Source organism: Erinaceus europaeus, chromosome 13 (assembly GCF_950295315.1).
Source record: "Erinaceus europaeus chromosome 13, mEriEur2.1, whole genome shotgun sequence".
Lineage (NCBI taxonomy): Eukaryota > Metazoa > Chordata > Mammalia > Eulipotyphla > Erinaceidae > Erinaceus > Erinaceus europaeus.
The window spans coordinates 93,771,470-93,791,293 of record NC_080174.1 but is presented as its reverse complement, the minus strand read 5'-3'; the positions used below and the strand labels follow the sequence as shown (position 1 = coordinate 93,791,293).

Here is a 19,824-nt window from a genome sequence, read left to right as displayed (position 1 = left end):
CATAGGGTTTCTCTCCACTGTGAAGTCTTTCATGTGCCCGAAGAGTACCAGAATCACTGAATGTTTTACTACATTGTTTACATTCACAGGGTTTCTCTCCACTATGAATTCTTTCATGTCTCTGACGACGACTGGAATCACCGAATGTTTTACTGTTTGCATTCATAGGGTTTCTCTTCACTGTGAATTCTTTCATGTCTCTGAAGACCAGCAGACTGCTGGGATGTTTTACTACATTGTGTATATTCATAGGGTTTCTCTCCCCTGTGAATTCTTTCATGTCTCCGAAGATGACTGGAATGCCCGAATGCTTTACTACATTGTTTACATTCATAGGGTTTCTCTCCACTGTGAATTCTTTCATGTTTCCGATGACTACTGGAATCACTGAATATTTTACTACACTGTTTACATTTATAGGGTTTCTCTCCACTGTGAATTCTTTCATGTTTCCGACGACTACTGGAATCACTGAATATTTTACTACACTGTTTACATTCATAGGGTTTCTCTCCACTGTGAATTCTTTCATGTGCCCAAAGACTACTGGAACATCTGAATGTTTTACTACATACTTTACATTCATAGGTTTTCTCTCCACTGTGAATTCTTTCATGTCTCCGAAGATTACTGGAATCACTGAATGTTTTACTACACTGTTTGCATTCATAGGGTTTCTCTCCACTGTGAGTTCTTTCATTTGCCCAAAGATAACTGGCATAACTGAATGTTTTACTGCATAGTTTATATTCATAGGGTTTCTCTCCACTGTGAATTCTTTCATGTGCCCAAAGATTACTGGAACATCTGAATGTTTTACTACATAGTTTACATTCATAGGGTTTCTCTCCACTGTGAATTCTTTCATGTCTCCGAAGATTACTGCAATAAATGAATGTTTTACTACACTGTTTGCATTCATAGGGTTTCTCTCCACTGTGAGTTCTTTCATGTGCCCAAAGATAACTGGCATAACTGAATGTTTTGCTGCATAGTTTACATTCATAGGGTTTCTCTCCACTGTGAATAATTTCATGTGCCCAAAGATTACTGGAACATCTGAATGTTTTACTACATAGTTTACATTCACAGGGTTTCTCTCCACTGTGAATTCTTTCATGTCTCCGAAGATTACTGCAATAACTGAATGTTTTACTACACTGTTTGCATTCATAGGGTTTCTCTCCACTGTGAGTTCTTTCATGTGCCCAAAGATAACTGGCATAACTGAATGTTTTACTGCATAGTTTACATTCATAGGGTTTCTCTCCACTGTGAATAATTTCATGTGCCCAAAGATTACTGGAACATCTGAATGTTTTACTACATAGTTTACATTCATAGGGTTTCTCTCCACTGTGAATTCTTTCATGTCTCCGAAGATTACTGCAATAACTGAATGTTTTACTACACTGTTTGCATTCATAGGGTTTCTCTCCACTGTGAGTTCTTTCATGTGCCCAAAGATAACTGGCATAACTGAATGTTTTACTGCATAGTTTACATTCATAGGGTTTCTCTCCACTGTGAATTCTTTCATGTCTCCGAAGATTACTGCAATAACTGAATGTTTTACTACACTGTTTGCATTCATAGGGTGTCTCTCCACTGTGAGTTCTTTCATGTGCCCAAAGATAACTGGCATAACTGAATGTTTTACTGCATAGTTTACATTCATAGGGTTTCTTTCCACTGTGAATTCTTTCATGTCTCCGAAGATTACTGCAATAACTGAATGTTTTACTACACTGTTTGCATTCATAGGGTTTCTCTCCACTGTGAGGTCTTTCATGTGCCCAAAGATAACTGGCATAACTGAATGTTTTACTGCATAGTTTACATTCATAGGGTTTCTCTCCACTGTGAATTCTTTCATGTGTCCAAAGACTACTGGAAGAACTGAATGTTTTACTACATTGTTTACATTCATAGGGTTTCTCTACACTGTGAGTTCGTTCATGTACATGAAAATGACCAGCTTGACTGAATGTTTTACTACATTGTTTACACTCATCGGGTTTCTCTCCATTGTCAGTTTTTTCATGTTTCCAAAGATGACTGGGTCTCTTGAATGTTCCATTACATTGTTTATATTCATAGGGTTTCTCTCCACAGTGCATTCTTACGTGTTTTTGAAGATGAATAGGATAAGTGAATAATTTGCTGTATACTTCACATTCTTGAGATATTCCAGCATTCTCACTATCTTTGCTCTCAGAGATTTTTACTGCTGTATTACTGTAAAATAATTAACAATTAATTAATGACATTTTAATGAATAACACTGTAATTGATTATCAAAATGCAGGACATTATTTTACTTAATAAGCCAGAAAATCAGACATTAGAAATAGATTTGAATAAAACATATACTGAGGGAGTCGGGTGGTAGCAAAGTGGGTTAAGCACAGGTGGCACAAATTGTAAGGATCCTGGTTTGAGCCCCCTGGATCCCCACCTGCAGGGGAGACGGATGCTTCACAGGCAGGTCTGTAGGTATCTATCTTTCTCTCCCCCTCTCGGTTCTCCCCCTTCTTTTTCCATTTGTCTCTGTCCTGTCCAACAATGACAACATCAACAACAACAACAATAACTACAACAACTGTATGAAAAGGGGTCATATGCAATTGCTACATCAGTAGAGAGCACACCATTAAGAAACTATGAGTCTCCTTATAAAGGGAAACCATGCATGCAAATGATCTCAGTAAATTACAGAGACAAAACTTTTGAAAACACAGTAGCTTCTTAGGTGGTGCATCACACTATATTGTAAATTTAACTCTCACCTTTGTTTATTACCATGCAAGGTATGCTGCCCTTTGGTGGAATGTTCTTGTATCTTTTCTAAAAGTACAAAATATAAAAAGTATTAGAAATTATACAAATAGATTGAATTCTTGATCCCTCATGAGTCACAATAAAACCTTGCTCACTGAACAGTATAGCCATTTCTACACTGGTGAACAAAAAATGATTTCTCTTCTAGTTGAAAAATTAAGGCGATTAGAGTTACCTATTGAAAAAAAGTTCCTCAAATTTTCACACATCACATCTCTGTAGAGTTTCTTCTCTGAAGAATTTAATAGTGCCCACTCCTCTTGAGTGAAAATCACAGTTACATCTTCATAGGTCACTGAGCCCTAAAATATGTGCAATGTAATCATGTGAGAAAATGCGAGCAGATTAGCCATGCAGTCTCTACTTTAGGAAGCCTGTGAATGATTGTCTCATCTGCAAACATGTCTTTGGTGACTTGAAAATCAAATACCTCTTAATCATGCTCTAGAAGGTGGTACATTTATTAGAACATTGGACTCTCCTTCACGAGGCCCTGAGAACAGAGAGATAAACCTATTCTCACTGTTCCCCCTCTATAGATTTGTAATTAGTAGATGATAAAACCTTAGTGGCTGTGTGGGAGTACAACTCAAAGGGTGCTCACACTGCCTATATAAAAGGACCAAGATCCAATAACCTAGTTCTCACATGCACAGAGGTAGGCACTCTTCACAAGTGCTGAGCAGTTGTGGATATTGTCTTCCTTATTTATAATGTAAAGTTTATATAGGTAAAGAGAATTTTATAGGGACACTAAAGTAGAGGATAACTCGAATGGAACCTATAGCCCCTGGGGACTTAGAGCTCAATGTCTGGTGTGTTTTCGTAGTACCTGCAGTTCTTCTCATTAAAAGAAAATAAACATTAATTTCATTTATCATACATGAATAATAATTTCACCTGATACAGAGATATAGATATCTCTACTTCAATAGCCTTATTAAATTCTCTTCACTGATATAAAACACAAAAATATAAATAATAAAAAATGGCCACTGGGTGTAATACATTTTTTTTTAATATTTTACTTATTTATGAAAAAGAAGGAGAGAGAAAAAACCAGACATCACTCTGGCACATGTGCTGCCATGGATTGAACTCGGGACCTCATGCTTAAGACTCCAAAGCTTTATCATTGCGCCACCTCCAGGACCACAGGTGTAACAAATTTATAATGAAGCCACAGTGATTAAAAAAAAAAAAAAGATGGGATAAAAAAACACATGATGAGTATAAATTTATTAAAAATGAAACATCTCTAGCCACACATGGCTCTTTATAAAATTAACATTATTGTGGAAGCATAGAAATTATACTTTTAGAGTGATCATACCACATTAAGGCTCTCTGTAGTGTCACTGTCCAAAAAAAAAAAAAAAGTTAAAAAACGCAAGAATGTTAAACAAATAAATAAGAATTATCAGGTGCAGGGAGTCAGGCGGTGGCGCAGTGGGTTAAGCGCACGTGGCACAAAGCGCTGGGACCGGTAAGGCTCCCAGTTGAGCCCCCGGCTCCCCACCTGCAGGGGAGTCGCTTCCCGGGAGGTGAAGCAGGTCTGCAGGTGTCTATCTTTCTCTCCCCTCTCTCTCTGTCTTCCCCTCCTCTCTCCATTTCTCTCTTTCCTATCCAACAACAAAGCAACGTCAACAATGGCAATAATAACCGCAATGAGGCTGCAACAACTAGGGCAACAAAAAGGGGGAAAAAAGGCCTCCAGGAGCGGTGGATTCATGGTGCAGGCACCGAGCCCAGCAAAAAACCTGGAGAAAAAAAAAAAGAATTATCAGGTGCAGGGCATTGTTGCACCTACTTAAGTGCACATATCACCATGACACAGGACCTAGGATTGAGAACTGCTTCCCACCTGAGAGGGGGACACTTCATGAGTAGTGATACAAGCCTGGAAATGTCTCTCTCTACCCCTGTTCCACTCTCCATTTCTGTATGTCCTGTCAAATAATATGGAAACAAAAAATACATTTCTTGAGCAAAAGTTCTGATACTGAGCTCAAGAAATAACCATGGTTGCAGAGAAAAGAACTGTTATCCAGTAACCTACATCCCTCTCAATTTCCCTCTATAATAAGAAGTAAAATATAATTGTTTAAAAAAGCATTATGTTATTGTATTTATTTATTTTCCCTTTTATTGTCCTTGTTTTTATTGTTGCAGTTGTTATCGATCTTGTCATTGTTGGATAGTACAGACAGAAATGGAGGTTTGAGGCTTGCTTCCCTCCTGCGTGAGGGACACTTCAAAAGCATTGAACAAGCCTGCACGTGGCTCTTTCTTGACCTCTGTTCCACTCTCCATTTCTTGCTATCCTATCAAATAAAATGGAAACAAAAAATGGCTTCCTTGAGTATTGGATTCATGCTCTGACTCTGAGCTCAAGAAATAACATGGTGGCAGAAAAAAATAAGCGGGCAAAAGAAAACTGTTTTGCACCACATGCACTTAACCCACAGTGCTACCCGCCTGACTCCCATACATTTGCAACAAAATTTTTTCAAGAAATAATCTTCAATACTGTAAATTGCTGTGAAACAAAGACATAAGACAAACAAAAATGTTGATTACTGGTGAATTACTAATGATTTTCTAAACTAAATGACCATTTTAAAAGTGGCATATACATGCTATGTAGTCTCCATCAAAATCCCTAAGAACATGTTTAAAGCAAGAAAATGATGCTGAAAGTAAATAGGTAAATTCTCTGTAAAAAATGATGTCGGAGGGAATCGGGCTGTAGCGCAGCGGGTTAAGCACAGGTGGCGCAAAGCACAAAAACTGGCATAAGGCTCCTGGTTAATGCACCGACTCCCCACCTGCAGGGGAGTCATTACACAAGCGGTAAAGCAGGTCTGCAGGTGTCTGTCTTTCTCTCTCCCTCTCTGTCTTCCCCTCCTCTCTCCATTTCTCTCTGTCCTATCCATCAACAATGACAGCAATGATAACTACAACAATAAAACAACAAGGGGAACAAAAGGGAATAAATGATTTTTTTTTAAAATGATGTTGCGGAAAATGAGTCAGTCACCGCATGCATATAAAAACCAAACAACACCATCACATGACACCATGGGTCAACTCAAAATACATAAGCACTTGGATGTTAGACTAGTCTCCAAAAAAGTCTAGAGAAGTCATCCTCAGTACAGTACATAATATCTGAATGGGAAATGTCTTCAGAGACCTGAGCTCAACATCAAAGATAAATAAATAAATGGACAAGTGAACCACTGAGACTACAACAAACTGAAAATATTTGGTATAATGACAAGACCTATCACCAAGACAAAGAGATGCAGTAATAAAAATTAAAAAACATATTTACATAATATACATCAAAAGGATAATCAGCAATATATGTTCTCACACAACTCAGTAGAGTAACATAAATAAACACAGTAAGATGTTTAATCACAGGGCAATTAAAAATCATTCACGAGGGAGTCAGGTGGTAGCACAGCGGGTTAAGCACAGGTGGCGCTAAGCACAAGGACCAGCGGAAGGATCCCGGTTTGAGCCCCCGGCTGCCCACCTGCAGGGGAGTCACTTTACAGGTGGTGAAGCAGGTATGCAGGTGTCTGTCTTTCTCTCCCCCTGTGTTTCCCTCCTCTCTCCATTTCTCTCTGTCCTATCCAACAACAATGACATCAATAATAACTACACAATAAAACAAGGGCAACAAAAGGAATAAATAATAAAAACAAATAAATAAATTTTAAAAAATCATTCACGGGAGTCAGGCGGTAGTGCAGTGTTTAAGTGCAGGTGGCGCAAAGGGCTTGAATCAGCATAAGGATACCGATTCAAGCCCACTTGTAGGGGAGTGAAGCAGGCAGTGAAGCAGGACTGCAGGTGTCTGTCTTTCCCCCTCTCTGCATTTCTCTGTCCTATCCAACAATGACGAATTCAATAACAACAGCAAGAATAAAAACAAGGGCAAAAAACAGGAAAATAAATATAATTTAAAAAACCTAAAGAAATAATATAATAAAGAAAAAACCTAAATAAAGAGAGGGGAAGATAACAAAGTTTCTGCCTGAGGTTCTCAGCTACTAGGTTCTATTGGCTGACCATAAGCCAGGGATATAAGCCAGAGATGAAAGCCAAGGATGAGCAGTGCCCTGGCAGAAAGAGAAAGAGACAGAGATACAGAAATAAGATGTGCAAAACAGAAACAGTAAATTAAACATGTATAAATTAAAGGACAAAGTATTCAAGAGGAAAAAGAAACAGAATCTAATGTGGGGCAAGTCACTTACCCAAGAAACTGCCATCTCTTCCTCTTTCCCTGAATGTCTTTCAGGCCAGAAAATGGAAGATCAATCACAGCAATAGCTTGAGACTCTGTTTAAATCTCTGTTTAAATAGCAGCACAGCCTCTTCACTGGACAGTATGGCCCGTAGATGGAAGATACTGTGGTGAATAAAAGGTATAATACCCTAGCTGTGCAATGGAAACAGAAGAGGTTATGGAAACATGTAGTGAGTTATCCTGCCTATTAGGAACATTACCAAGCCCACAAATTCGACTGACATCTCTATCCAACCCTTTAAATTTTTCTTCAACAAAAGCATCCACCAAAATCTAGTAGAACAGGGGTCGGGCGGTAGTGCAGCATGTTAAGTGCATACAGAGCAAAGCACAAGATACCAGACTCAGATGGAGCTTAGAGACATTACAGCTACCAAAGGGATGTGAATTTTTTTCTTATGTAGCTGATCTTTTAATTATAGAGCATAATAAGGAAGCTGTAAAAAAGGCTCTGTTAAACAACTGAGACAACAGGGATAGACTATTAATCAGGCTAAGGTCCAAACCCTGCTCAAAGTGTAGAGTACCTTTTTGTTTCTTTCATCCTTTCTCTTTTATTTTCTCTTTTGTTGCACTTGTTGTTTTTTATCATTGTAGTTATTATTGCTGTTGTCATTGTTGTTAGATAGGAGAGAAATGGAGAGAGGAGGGGAACACAGAGAGGAAGAGAGAAAGACAGACACCTACAGACCTGCTTCACTGCTTGTGAAGCAACACCCCTGCAGGTGGAGAGCCAGGGGCTCGAACCGGGACACTTACACCAGTCCTTGTGCTTTGTGCCATGTGCACTTAACCCATTATGCTACCATCCAACTCCCAAAAGTGTAAAGTTCTTAGGAGTACATTGGTTAAACACGGGACCTAAAATTCGCGAGGCTGGGAGTCGGGCTGTAGCGCAGCGGGTTAAGCGCAGGTGGCGCAAAGCACAAGGACCGGCATAAGGATCCCGGTTCGAACCCCGGCTCCCCACCTGCAGGGGAGTCGCTTCACAGGCGGTGAAGCAGGTCTGCAGGTGTCTATCTTTCTCTCCTCCTCTCTGTCTTCCCCTCCTCTCTCCATTTCTCTCTGTCCTATCCAACAACGATGACAACAACAATAATAACTACAACAATAAAACAACAAGGGCAACAAAAGGGAATAAATAAATAAAATAAAATAAAATAAATTCGCGAGGCTGCAATAGACAAAATTAAAGCCCTATGAACACCACAGAATAAGTCTCAAACCCAGCAAGCTATAGTAGGTACATTCATGTATTGGAGGAACCACATACCACACTTACAAATGGTGCTTAAATCTTTATATGACATAACTAAGAAAACTGAAGATTTTGAATGCAGAGGACCACAAGAAGAGGCCTTTGGCATAGTGAAGAAGAGAGTTATAGAATATAAGGAGCTCACTGATATTAAAAAAGGTCAAACAGTAGTCATTGATGTATTCTATAAACTCAGCTGGGGAAACTGGAATAAATTTGTTACGGAACAGAGCAGGCTAACTCCCGTAGGATTTTATTGTAAAAGATTCCCATGGTCAGAGAACAAATTTTCCTCGTTTGAAAAGTATGTATAGACAGTCTATGAAGCTTTGAGGAAGCTGCCACTCTATTTTGAGGAATAATCTGGTAGTCCTCCAAACTACCCTGCCCATATTAGATTGGGTTGAGGCACCGGCAGAGGCATGGACTGGCCTACCCATGGAAGGAAAAGTGCTTCAATGGAAATGGTATCTGTCCAGTTTCTTCCTGGGGTATCCCTGGAAGAGAAGAGGATGGTGTTGTGCACAGAAGTTCCAGTTCTGATCTCACACAAGAAAGACCAGAATTACATGCAAGAGCAAGAGCCTTTATTCGCAAGCTTAAGCTTGGGCGGCTGGCATCTGTCCACACAAGGGGAGAGTCTGCACTCATGATAGCAAATTTCTCACTCTCTGTTTTTTATAATACAGGGAACAAGAGCAATTGGTTTCAGTTTAAAGGCTGTTACAAGGAACCATTGGTTTCAGTGTAACAGTCTGTAACAAGTAACAGTTGGTTTCAGTGTAACAGTGTCTAAGAAGTAACAGTTGGTTTCTGTGTAAAAGTCTCTAACAAGTAACAGTTGGTTTCTAACCTCCACAGATGGTACCCATGGTGTCCGAGCAGTTGTTACAACAAGCTCTGGGGGGGCGGGTATATACCTCCCCCACACACACCTCCCCTCCCCAGAAACAGATACCTATTGAGCGATGGTGACCAGGGCAATACTCCTCCTCTCTGGTTCACTGATGGTTCCACTGCCACCCAAAATAACATGGTAAGATGGAAAGCCGCAGCACTGGACCATCCGATAACATGATCATTATTGATCAAGGCACGTCCCACTCCACACAGCATGCAGAAGTATAGCAGCTCTTTTAGCTGCCAGAAAGTCTTTGAAGGAGAGACAGGATTTACATTTGTTCTCTGACTCATGGTGTGTACTGAATGAGATAGACTTATGGTCAGGAAAATGGGAACATACAGATTGGAAAATCAATGGAAAGGCAATTTGGAGTAAGGAAGCATGGAAGGAGCTACACCAGATTGGGAGAGACATCAAAATTCAGGTATACCATGTAGATGCTCATAAGAAAGATGAATCTTTACAGACTAAATATAATAATGAGGTTGATAAATTAGCAGCATTATAGGAAAAATAGACAGGGGATGGAGAGTGACAGAAAACACAGGAACAAAATTAAAGTTAAAAAGGGACTCCCAGATTAGACCCATCACACTAGAGGAAATCTTATAAGTTCATGAGTTTTTAGGGCATCCCGGGAATCATGGAACACACAATTGGTTTAAAGAAAGGAATGCCAAAGTCACTTGGCACATGGCAAAGGAAGCTATCAGGTCCTGTAAGAATTGCCCAAATGAACAAATAGATTTTCTCATAGATACCCAGGACAGACTGCAATAAAATTACATTTTAACCATACCAAATAGATTTTATAGGACCCCTAAAACAGTACAGGGACAGATATGTTTGTACAATAGTAGATGTATGAACAGGTCTAGGATTAGCAAGAAGTGGCAACAGCCCCTCCCAGAATCTGGCTATTTTTACTTTATGCAATTGGATATCAGTATATGGTATTCCAATTGTCATATAGTTAGCTCTTTGATCTCAAGGAACACACTTTACTAGAAACATGATCCAACAATAGGCACAGAACATAGGTATCATATGGGAATTCCATATGGCTTACAACCCAATAGCAGCAGATTATGTAGAGATGGAATGGGCTCATTAAAGCTAAATTTATGAACAGTGAATATAAAAATCTTGAGGAAGCAATAGTAAAGGCATTTTCTGAGTTAAACAACAGGCCTAGACTCTATAGGGACTCCCCTATTCGAGAGGCAATCAGACAAGTACCAATTTTAGAATATGTGAGCCTCCCAGACCAACAACTAATCAGACCAGACACTTGTCTCTACAGGGACAAGAAAATGCAATCACTGGGAAAGGCTGAGATTGTGACAGAAGGTCAAGGGAACACTGCTTGGATTACTAAGGACAAGGGTGACTTAAGGTTGGCCAAACTGGACCAAATAGCACAAGAGCATGTGCACAAGGTACATCCTAGAGTTAGTTATAGTTATTGTGTTTGTTATTTACCTAGGAGGCCCTACTGTGCATGAGATTGCAGCTATCTGTCAGAGTATTTATTGCTGGGAGCCAGCCCCAACAGGTTATTAGGGTTAGCCTGAAGGAGGAGGGGCATCGGCGAAGAATGAAGAATGAAGAATGAGAGATGAGTGAGTTGATGCTGAATCAAGCTCAAGAAGACATCTCTGTCTTACTTAAGCAGAACTTTATTTATTTTATTTTATTTTTTACCAGAGCACTGCTCAGCTCTGGTTTATGGTGGTGCAGGGGATTAAACATGGGACTTTGGAGCTTTAGGCATGAGAGTCTCTTTGAAAAACCATTATGCTATCTACCCCCACCCCAGAACTTTATTTTATAGTCTCATAAGGCTTAGATCATTCAAACAAAAATCACCAAGGTATTGATTATTAAAACAAAAACCACCAAGGCTTTGATTATTTTTTAAACAAAAATCACCAAGTAAGAACAGCACAGGTAGGAAACATCTCCTGCTTTGTGGAACATTTACATTCCAGGGGCACTTTGTGTCCTAGAGACCACATCACCATTTCTGTGTCTTTTGTTCTTCTTGTCCTATTGATTAATATTCTACCTTTTATGTCATTCTCTTGGCCCTATGTATCAGAAGACAATGGTTTATAGAAAGTTCAAGCTTGTTATGTTTCTAGGGCCCTTAAACAAATTGAGCAACCCATTTTTCACAATATCTGTTCCAATGTTTGATCGAGGAGTTTTGTTTGGTTTTGTTCCAAGTTAAACTCTCTAGCTAGAATCCATCTTCTGTATATGCTCACTGTGTAACCTAGGTTCTTGTGTACTATTCTTGTATAAGGAGGTGGGAGCATAGTGGTGGATGGTAGATTAAAAGGCCCATTGTATCTAGGCAGGTACCATAACTTTGCATTAATCATGTCATGTAAGTTGGCCCCTCCACTGTGGGAACTACCAATCTTTTTCCATATTTTAGGGGGAACACTAAAGTGGTGTAGATAAAGGGGAAAACATTTTTTACTCTTGGGGCCTCCTGAAAAATACTGCATTACTGCTATTGCTTGTTCCATTATGATCAATCTTACAGAGTACAGTAAAGGTTTTGTCATTATTTTTGTCATTTGGTCAGGCTCTGAGCCTGGCCATAGGTAAATATTATTAAGACCACACAGAGCTTAATCATGGCAAAAGGCGAGATGGTTTCAGTTTGGCCTGGAGAGTCCAGCTGTGCTGAACTTCCTGTGAAGCTGCTACCGTGTAAAGCAGCTCGCATTGAGGCACCTGCGCCAATTTTTAGTTGCAACCAGAGCAATATCACAGGGAAAAAGAGACTAGGAGTCCTGCTAGCTAGTTACACCATCTGCTGGACTGAGGCACACTTTTCTGAGGAGCAAAGACAGTCCCTAAAGGGACTGATGTGGGGATTATTGACTCTCCTCCTCATTGCCCTCAGAAAACGAAAGTCATCTCTAGTGGGCCAGTGAGATACCTTAACCCCCCCAGGCACACCCTACCCCTACAATGCCTGAGCTTACTACACCCAGTGTTACACATACTCCAAATATGACACTCTGTGCATTGTTAGTGACCACATTCTTGGCATCAACACCAGCACTCAGGCAGATGGCACTACTATCAGTGACGACAGTACTGTCTCCAGTACAACCAGCACTCCTGCAAAACCCAAACCCACTACACCAGAACTGCCAACTACAGAGCCACTGAAGGCATGGACACCAAAGGAAGTGGACCCTGAGAGGAATCTCCCTCTCTATTGGACTGATGAGACCCTATATATTAATGTTGTTCCTATCATACAATCAATTTGGCAGAAATATTCACAGTCTCACATACGTCTGGAATCCAGGATGTGATCAGTACAGAGCTAGGGTAGCCCCTTACCATCTTAATAAGATATATATGCTGGTAACTAATGGCTTAGGTAATACTAACAGGTTTGAGAAAAAGCCACTGAAATTTCATTTCTCAGAAGTTTGGACCAATAAGACAGATACCATGGTAACATACTCCACACGCTGGAGGCCACCTAGCTACATACATCAGATGGCATTTAAGCTACTAACAGGGGATATGTTTCAAGCAGTTTTTACTTTACATCCTTTTGATGGTGGTATGTCTATGAACATGACGCTTTGAAGAGCATTCTTCTCCATGGTTGTCAAAAATGCTTGGGATGATGACAACAGGATAAATTACAATGCGTCTGCAGAAGCAATGCAAGGGAAGGATTATGAATTTAGTGAATCAGTCATTGCCTCTGAATCTGCAGATCCATGCAATCCAATGAGTTGGACTGCATGTAATAAAGGGGAATAAGTAAAGCCTAAACTGGTTAAAAGGTGAGTTACAGCCCTACCAATTCCATGGGGAAATTTATGCCCAAAGTCTTTAAAGGAGAACATACAGAGCGAGGATGAGTTCTTAAGGAATGCAAGTGGTAGTACTCTATGGCTGTGTGGAGCGGAATTTCCCAACCTACCATTTTTTGGAGACTTATGGTATTATAATGATGAGGTATCGCCTTCTGTGAGTACTTCCCTGGAGAACTGGCCCTTATGGGAACAGTGGATGAAAATCATGACTCTAGGTGTACATCCTTATCGGATGTCATTAGTTTTAACAGATACTGGGCCACAACCATGGCAATCCAATGCCCCTAAGAAAGCTAAGTTGTACTGTTCACCACAAGGGAGCTACCCACACTTGTTATGTTGTACCAGGGTACCATAGAGGCAAGAGAAAACCTGTACAGCTTTTAAATTGCTGGCCACAGGGTGTAAATCATGGACATGATTATCATGAAAGGAGTCCATGAGATACAACATACAAAACTACCATATTATTTCTATTATATACTACCTCTCATTAAGATGGACTTTGGACACCATATATCACATGTAATACCTCTTAAAATGGCAAAGTTTGGTTGGACAAATTGACAGGCTGGCCTGAGGGTGTTTCTTCCCAGGCACATGCTCTCTGGGTTAGAGAGAACTGGGTCAGAACCAACCTAGGCTGCTGCTTACTCAGCAACGAGGGAGAGGAACCAGGAACTTTTGGTTGAGAGGGAACGCAATGTAATTCTGCCATTATTGGTCAGAAAAGAACTGCCTTTATACCTTCCAGAGTGGAATTGCCAGGATGGAAAAGGACATGTGTAGGATAGGGGGTGGAGAGGGAAAAAAGAGCATGAATGTAGCAAGCTTCCATCTAACCAGTGGGGATTACGTCAACACCCTGCAGGCAGGGCAGGTCTCAGACAAAACAATGATTATGTAAATAGACCACAGCTTCAAGCAATGGAGCAGGGGGGAGGTGGCGGAATGTGCAACATCAAATATGGCATATGTCTGACTGGACAGCACTGAAACCCAAACAGGATATGACCAATATATTCACTCAACCATGGGATATACTATACTATACACCAATGAATTTCCTGACTTGTAACTTAACCCACAGAGCATGTATAGTGGATAGAGGAGCTCTTAACCATAAGAAAGGAAATGACACAGAATTTATGTATTTCAAGAATGCTCATTACCCTAGGGGATGGTTAATTCCACCAAAGGGAAACCCAAAGATAACCAGAGCCCCCATGGCAGTACCCAACCCGAAATTACCTGTAACTATGATACTAACACCACGTGTCAGGCCAATACAGATTTCCTTTCCTCTTACATCCTTTACAAAAATATTCCTAGGCGTAACTTACAATACTCCTCCTGCAATGGATGGGAAGGAAACCTTTATTCACCACTGGAATTGGGAGAAGGACTAGAGAATTTCAAACTAGACTAAACCCCGAGGGTGAATCTTGGTGTGAAGATGGAATAGGTAAACCTAGTTTGCTGCAAATATTCTTGGGTAATACTTATGTAGCCAATCACACCCAGGTTGTTCCTAAACCCTGGAGTATTGAATGGGTTATACCTGTGGACCATTTCTTGTGGACAGATCTGAATACTACTAACACATCAATGTATATACCTATAGAGGAGTGCCTGCAATGAAGACCAAACTTATGTACACATAAAGGCCTCCCCGAGGTAAAATTGGCAACCACAAATTTAGCAGAGGCACTAGTGCCAAAAATGCTTACAAAATAGGGTGATTGCACCTTTTTAATATGTACAGCTGTGCCCACTCAACTAGTGTGCATTTATTTGAATAATACCTATTGGTAACATGTGTAAGCCTGACAGAGCTTAGGGAGAACCACCCCCATCTTTGGATGGAGGTCTGAGAAGATAACCTCTTGGTAAGTCTCTCTCAACTGAGGTGAGCATAAGGGGGGAAACTCAGACTTGGTTCTTTCCTTCTTGACTCTCAGGCCCACAGATACCCCAGTATTTCCCTCCATTAACCACAGGCCACATGGCCACAGAGTCACTTATTCAAAGTCACCTTCTGATCACAGAACACACCTTATCACACACTTCATCACACACCTCAGACCCCAGACAAGAGAAATTCCAAACTATATGGCCTTTTGATATTCATCTTCTCTCTGTCTCACCTTACGGGTTCAACCCCTATGCTTCTCTCAAATACCTTTGGATAATTAAGTTGCTTGTGTCATGGAAAATAACTGTCTTGTATCTCATCAATTCCTGTCATACCAGCCCCCTACCTTAGGGGCATGCTGACTGTTAAGAAACCTGTAATTTCTGACATATTTCAACAACAATTACCTCCATTGCTTTTCTATTTAACTCATGTCCATTTTGCTAATAAACGGACTCTAGGATTCTGGGACTATAGGACTCAGATGCTAGGCATGCTAAGAGTCCCCTGGTGTCTTTCACTTCGTGTGACCCCTATTGTGAACAAGAAAGAACCAGCCAGAGAGGGAGAGAGATACCCCGAAAAAAAACTCCTTGGAAGAAGTAAGCATTATTTATACTTTGACAAAGGGGTGTTATATACTGACCAGTTCTTCAGAAGCCACAGTGCATAATACCACCCTGATCACCACTCTACACTATGAAGAGAAGCATTATTTTGATACGACCAAACTATTTGACTTTGAATTAGACTGGGAACATTACAACCATTTTATTAAAACTGCTAATGAAATATGGGGTATTGCCACAAGGAAAGAGAAACAGTTAAAAAGTATACATAAATGAAAAATAGAGAAACAGGAACAGTTGGTCAAGGCAAAGATCCATGACGCACATGAAACTGTGGGAGTATTACAACCCAACACCTTTGTACACAGATCCACTAGTACAGCTATTAAGAGATGCTCATTTGGGGATATTCTGGCCTGAGCTGTGCAACTTGATTTTCTGTGTAAACATATTTGTGATTGGTGGTATTGGGTGAAACAGATGTTTTGGATCACCTGTGTAATTGTTATTCTAGCAATGACAGTCAGAGTTTGCATTGCAGTGTGCCACTGTTGCTGTGACTATGTCTATCAGGTCTGGAAGACAAGGCATGAACTCTGTGGGACTCCGGGTGGAAGTGTGATCTGGGAACACGGAGTAATCAATTTTGGTTTTTCTATAATTGTTACAAAATGCATTTTGAAGGCTTACTGTTTTATTTCATATATACAATGTCCAATCTAGACTTTGTAGAAACATTTTTCCTAAGGAAATTCGTTGCCAATTTTGTACATGTAAATACAGTATTATGTTTTGGAAAACTTACTCAAAGCCAGGGCCAGAAGATGAACACCAGTTAGTCACTCTAGCAAACCATCTCATAGGGCATGACACATTAAATCTTAAGAAATGTGTACACAGGGACCCTCTACTACAGACAGCAACCTGGGTAGCAGGATTGTGAGCCTGTTACACAGATAAAGGATCATATACACAGTATTTATTTTATACATGTTAATTAGGCAACCAAGGGCACATTCACATTCCTGGAAGGAGACTGGTACTCTAGACACCCCCCCCCCCACCAGACAAGGCCTATCAGCCCAAAACTTTAGAACCACATAAAGCTCATATGATCTTAAAACCTCTTATCGAGGAATGTATTCACCAACACATAGCTCAGAGTTATTGGAGGGGACGTAAAATGTTGCACCTCAGGTAAGTGCAGGCACAGTGAGCTGGTATATGGGAAGGCCCAGTTTTCTCTCAAGCTCCCTCTAGACTACTGGACCTTTCGAGCCTTCTAGGCCCTTGGGACCAAGGGGATGGAATGTCACATACCAGAATATTCAAGCATTCAGTTAAGTGTCCCTTACATATACCAGATAAAGAAAACACGACCCCTTCAACACAATGGCTGAGACTTCGGATTTCTGAACAAATATGTTGTAACTTATGCCCAAACTTAGAATAGAATGATATTAATGTATAAGGAGTGTGAACCTAGTGCTGTGACTTATGCCCAAACTTAGACTAGAATAATATTAATCTATAAAGCGTGTGAACTTAGAATAATACTAAAGTGTATACATGAAACAATATGTACTTGAAATAATATGTACATGAAACAGTGTGTACTTAAGACATATATAAGAAGTGTGAGAATATTAAGTGTGAAAGTATTCCTCTGATTGTGAAATGTTTAAATAGGCTGGAAATATGAGGATAAGTTGTTTGAGTTTAGAGTGTTAAAGTGAATATTCCAGTATGAGAATATTATTTTGAGTTTGAAATGTTAAGATGCTTATTTGAGTGATGAAACATTGTTAAAAGTAAAGTGCTAAACTACTCTTGAGTTTTAAGCAACAAAGGAAAGTGAAAGATAAAACCTAGACCCTTGGCCCCCAAGTCCTGCATAGATAAGTCCTATGCAGGATAAATGTGCTGAAATGGCCCTGCACAGGCAAAGATAAAGTCCAGTGCAGAGCAAGTTTTATGTGGCCCCTGTAGTTCTTTGAAATGCCCCTGCAGGCCAGCATAAGATAAAGTCTTGTGCAGGGCAAGCTCAATGCAGCCTCTGAGTTCTCTGAAATGCCCCTTACACCAGCATAAGATAAAGTCCTGTGCAGGGCAGGCCCTACATCTGTATCGCCTGATAGTTAGACCTACATGACAAGAAGACCCCAATTCTCATTGACCGGAAATTAACTAATCCACACCCCAGCCTAGCTCAGGGATAAAAGCCATGGACATTCGGACATGGATGGCAACCTTTGAACTGCCTGCAAGTCTTTAAGTTCAGAAGCCCCCATCCGGCATATCCCTTGGCAATCAACACACTAAAGGTCAGGGAGGTGTCTGCAGATTCCCCACCAGACCAAGAAAGGAACCAGCAACTAGGAACAGAACCAGAACAGTTCAGGACCAGACCCAGGACCCATCCAGACCAGAATCAGGACCCATCCTGACCAGAACTCTGCCTGGACCTGCTTTGTTAACCTGAGGACATAATTTGTCCTGACCTTACCTGTGCACCTACCTGTTTTATACTAAGGAGGTATTTGGATACATAATTATAAGAATTTGATGTCAGGATATTAAGATTTCTAAACTGCATTTCAATAACATTTTAATGTTAGAATGTGATGTTAGAGTGTAACGTGGTGTTAGATCACCACCTAGAGTCAATAAATGAGTACTGCAGCAGAATTCTTTACCCCATTTAAGTAATAGTAGGACATTTTTCCGTCTATGCTCGCAATTTCTAAAGCTGTGCAGACCTCCCACATTTAATACTAGTATTACACAAGAGTAAACTGTCTTAGAAATATTTCTAATTCTTTGTGCCTGTTTTCAAAGCAGTTTGTAAAAATTCATAGAAACTTATACAGAAGGGTGGGGGTAGATAGCACAATGGTTATGCAAAGAGATTCTCATGCCTGAGGCTCTGAAGTCCCAAGTTCAATCCTTACACCACCATAAGCCAGAGCTGAGCAGTGCTCTAGTCATAAAAAAAAAAAAAAGCAAGCAAGAAAGAAAGAAATTAGCACAGAAAAGGGCCATGTTCACATGAACACTACATCAGGGAATATGACCATAGCTGATGGGGGGAGGGGTGTATGGAAAAATTAATCAGATGGTGTCTTGGGTCTCAGTCCGTCCTTCTCCCATCCCCGTCTGCAGCGGAAGTTTCACGGGCCGAGACAAGGCTGCAGTGTCTCTCTCCTGCTCCCACCCCCCCCCCCCGTAGATCTTCCTTCCTTTTATTTTTAATATTTTATTTATTGCGCGGCAGGCAGGAAGTAGCACAGCAGGTTAAGAGCAGGTGGCGCAAGGTCCAGCGTGAGGATCCCGGTTCAAGCCACCGGCTCCCCACCTGCAGGGGAGTCGCATCACAGGCGGTGAAGCAGGTCAGCAGGTGTCTTTTTCTCCCCATAGCCTTGCCCTCCTCTCTCCATTTCACTCAGTCCTATTCAAGAACAACGTTAATGACAACAACAATAATAATGAAAACAAGGGCAACAAAGTGGGGAAAAATGGCCTCCAGGAGCAGTGGATTCGTAGTGCAGGCACTGAGCCACACTGATAACCCTTGAGGCAAAAAAAAAAAAAAAAAAAAGCTTATTTATTAATGAGAAAGACAGGAGGAGGAGAAAGAACCAGACAACACTCTGGCACATGTGCTGCTGGGGATCCAACTCAGGACCTCATGCTTGAGAGTCCAAAGCCCCATCACTGCGCCACCTCCTGGACACTCCCTTTGCGTTTCTATCTCTATTCACAAAGAAAACGTTTGGGGAAGTCGCAGCAGCTATTAATCATTTTATCTCTGCGAGCACAATTCCGGAGCCTTAGAAAACGATGACCAAACCTCTCTGATGGTGAGGCCTGGCCCAGACGACGGCACGGCAGCACGTGAGGCGGCCGCAGAGTCGCTGCACAGGATCCTGCAGCGGGACCAGCTCCAGCAGGCCAGTCCCGCCCCGTCGCAGACACGCAGCTGGCGGCCACCTGCAGTCCGCCCACAGCCAAGGCCAGAGGCCACAGCGCTAAGCGCTGCTCGCCGCGGCGGGTCCGCGCCCACGGTCGCCCGCCGGAGCCCGGCCGGAGCCTGCGCGGGACACCCTGCGCCCGCCCCAGCGGCTCACGCCCCGTCCTCGCGGGCCCCCGCATC

The 19,824-nt window shown here is 41.2% G+C and overlaps 2 protein-coding genes across 2 annotated transcripts in view; both read right to left on the bottom strand.

Moving 5' to 3' along the window:
* Positions 1-19,824, bottom strand: part of LOC103127923 (zinc finger protein 345-like) — a 250,307-nt gene that overhangs the window by 196,243 nt on the left and 34,240 nt on the right. The window lies entirely within an intron of this gene.
* Positions 97-19,823, bottom strand: LOC132542394 (zinc finger protein 345-like). Its single transcript, XM_060204968.1, has 7 exons — positions 19,633-19,823; positions 12,911-13,018; positions 12,330-12,468; positions 2,937-3,016; positions 2,803-2,847; positions 2,127-2,238; positions 97-1,784 (listed from the first exon to the last, which is right to left on the bottom strand). Exons 1-7 carry the CDS (start codon positions 19,821-19,823, stop codon positions 150-152), a joined length of 2,310 nt encoding a protein of 769 aa, XP_060060951.1. The 3' UTR covers positions 97-149.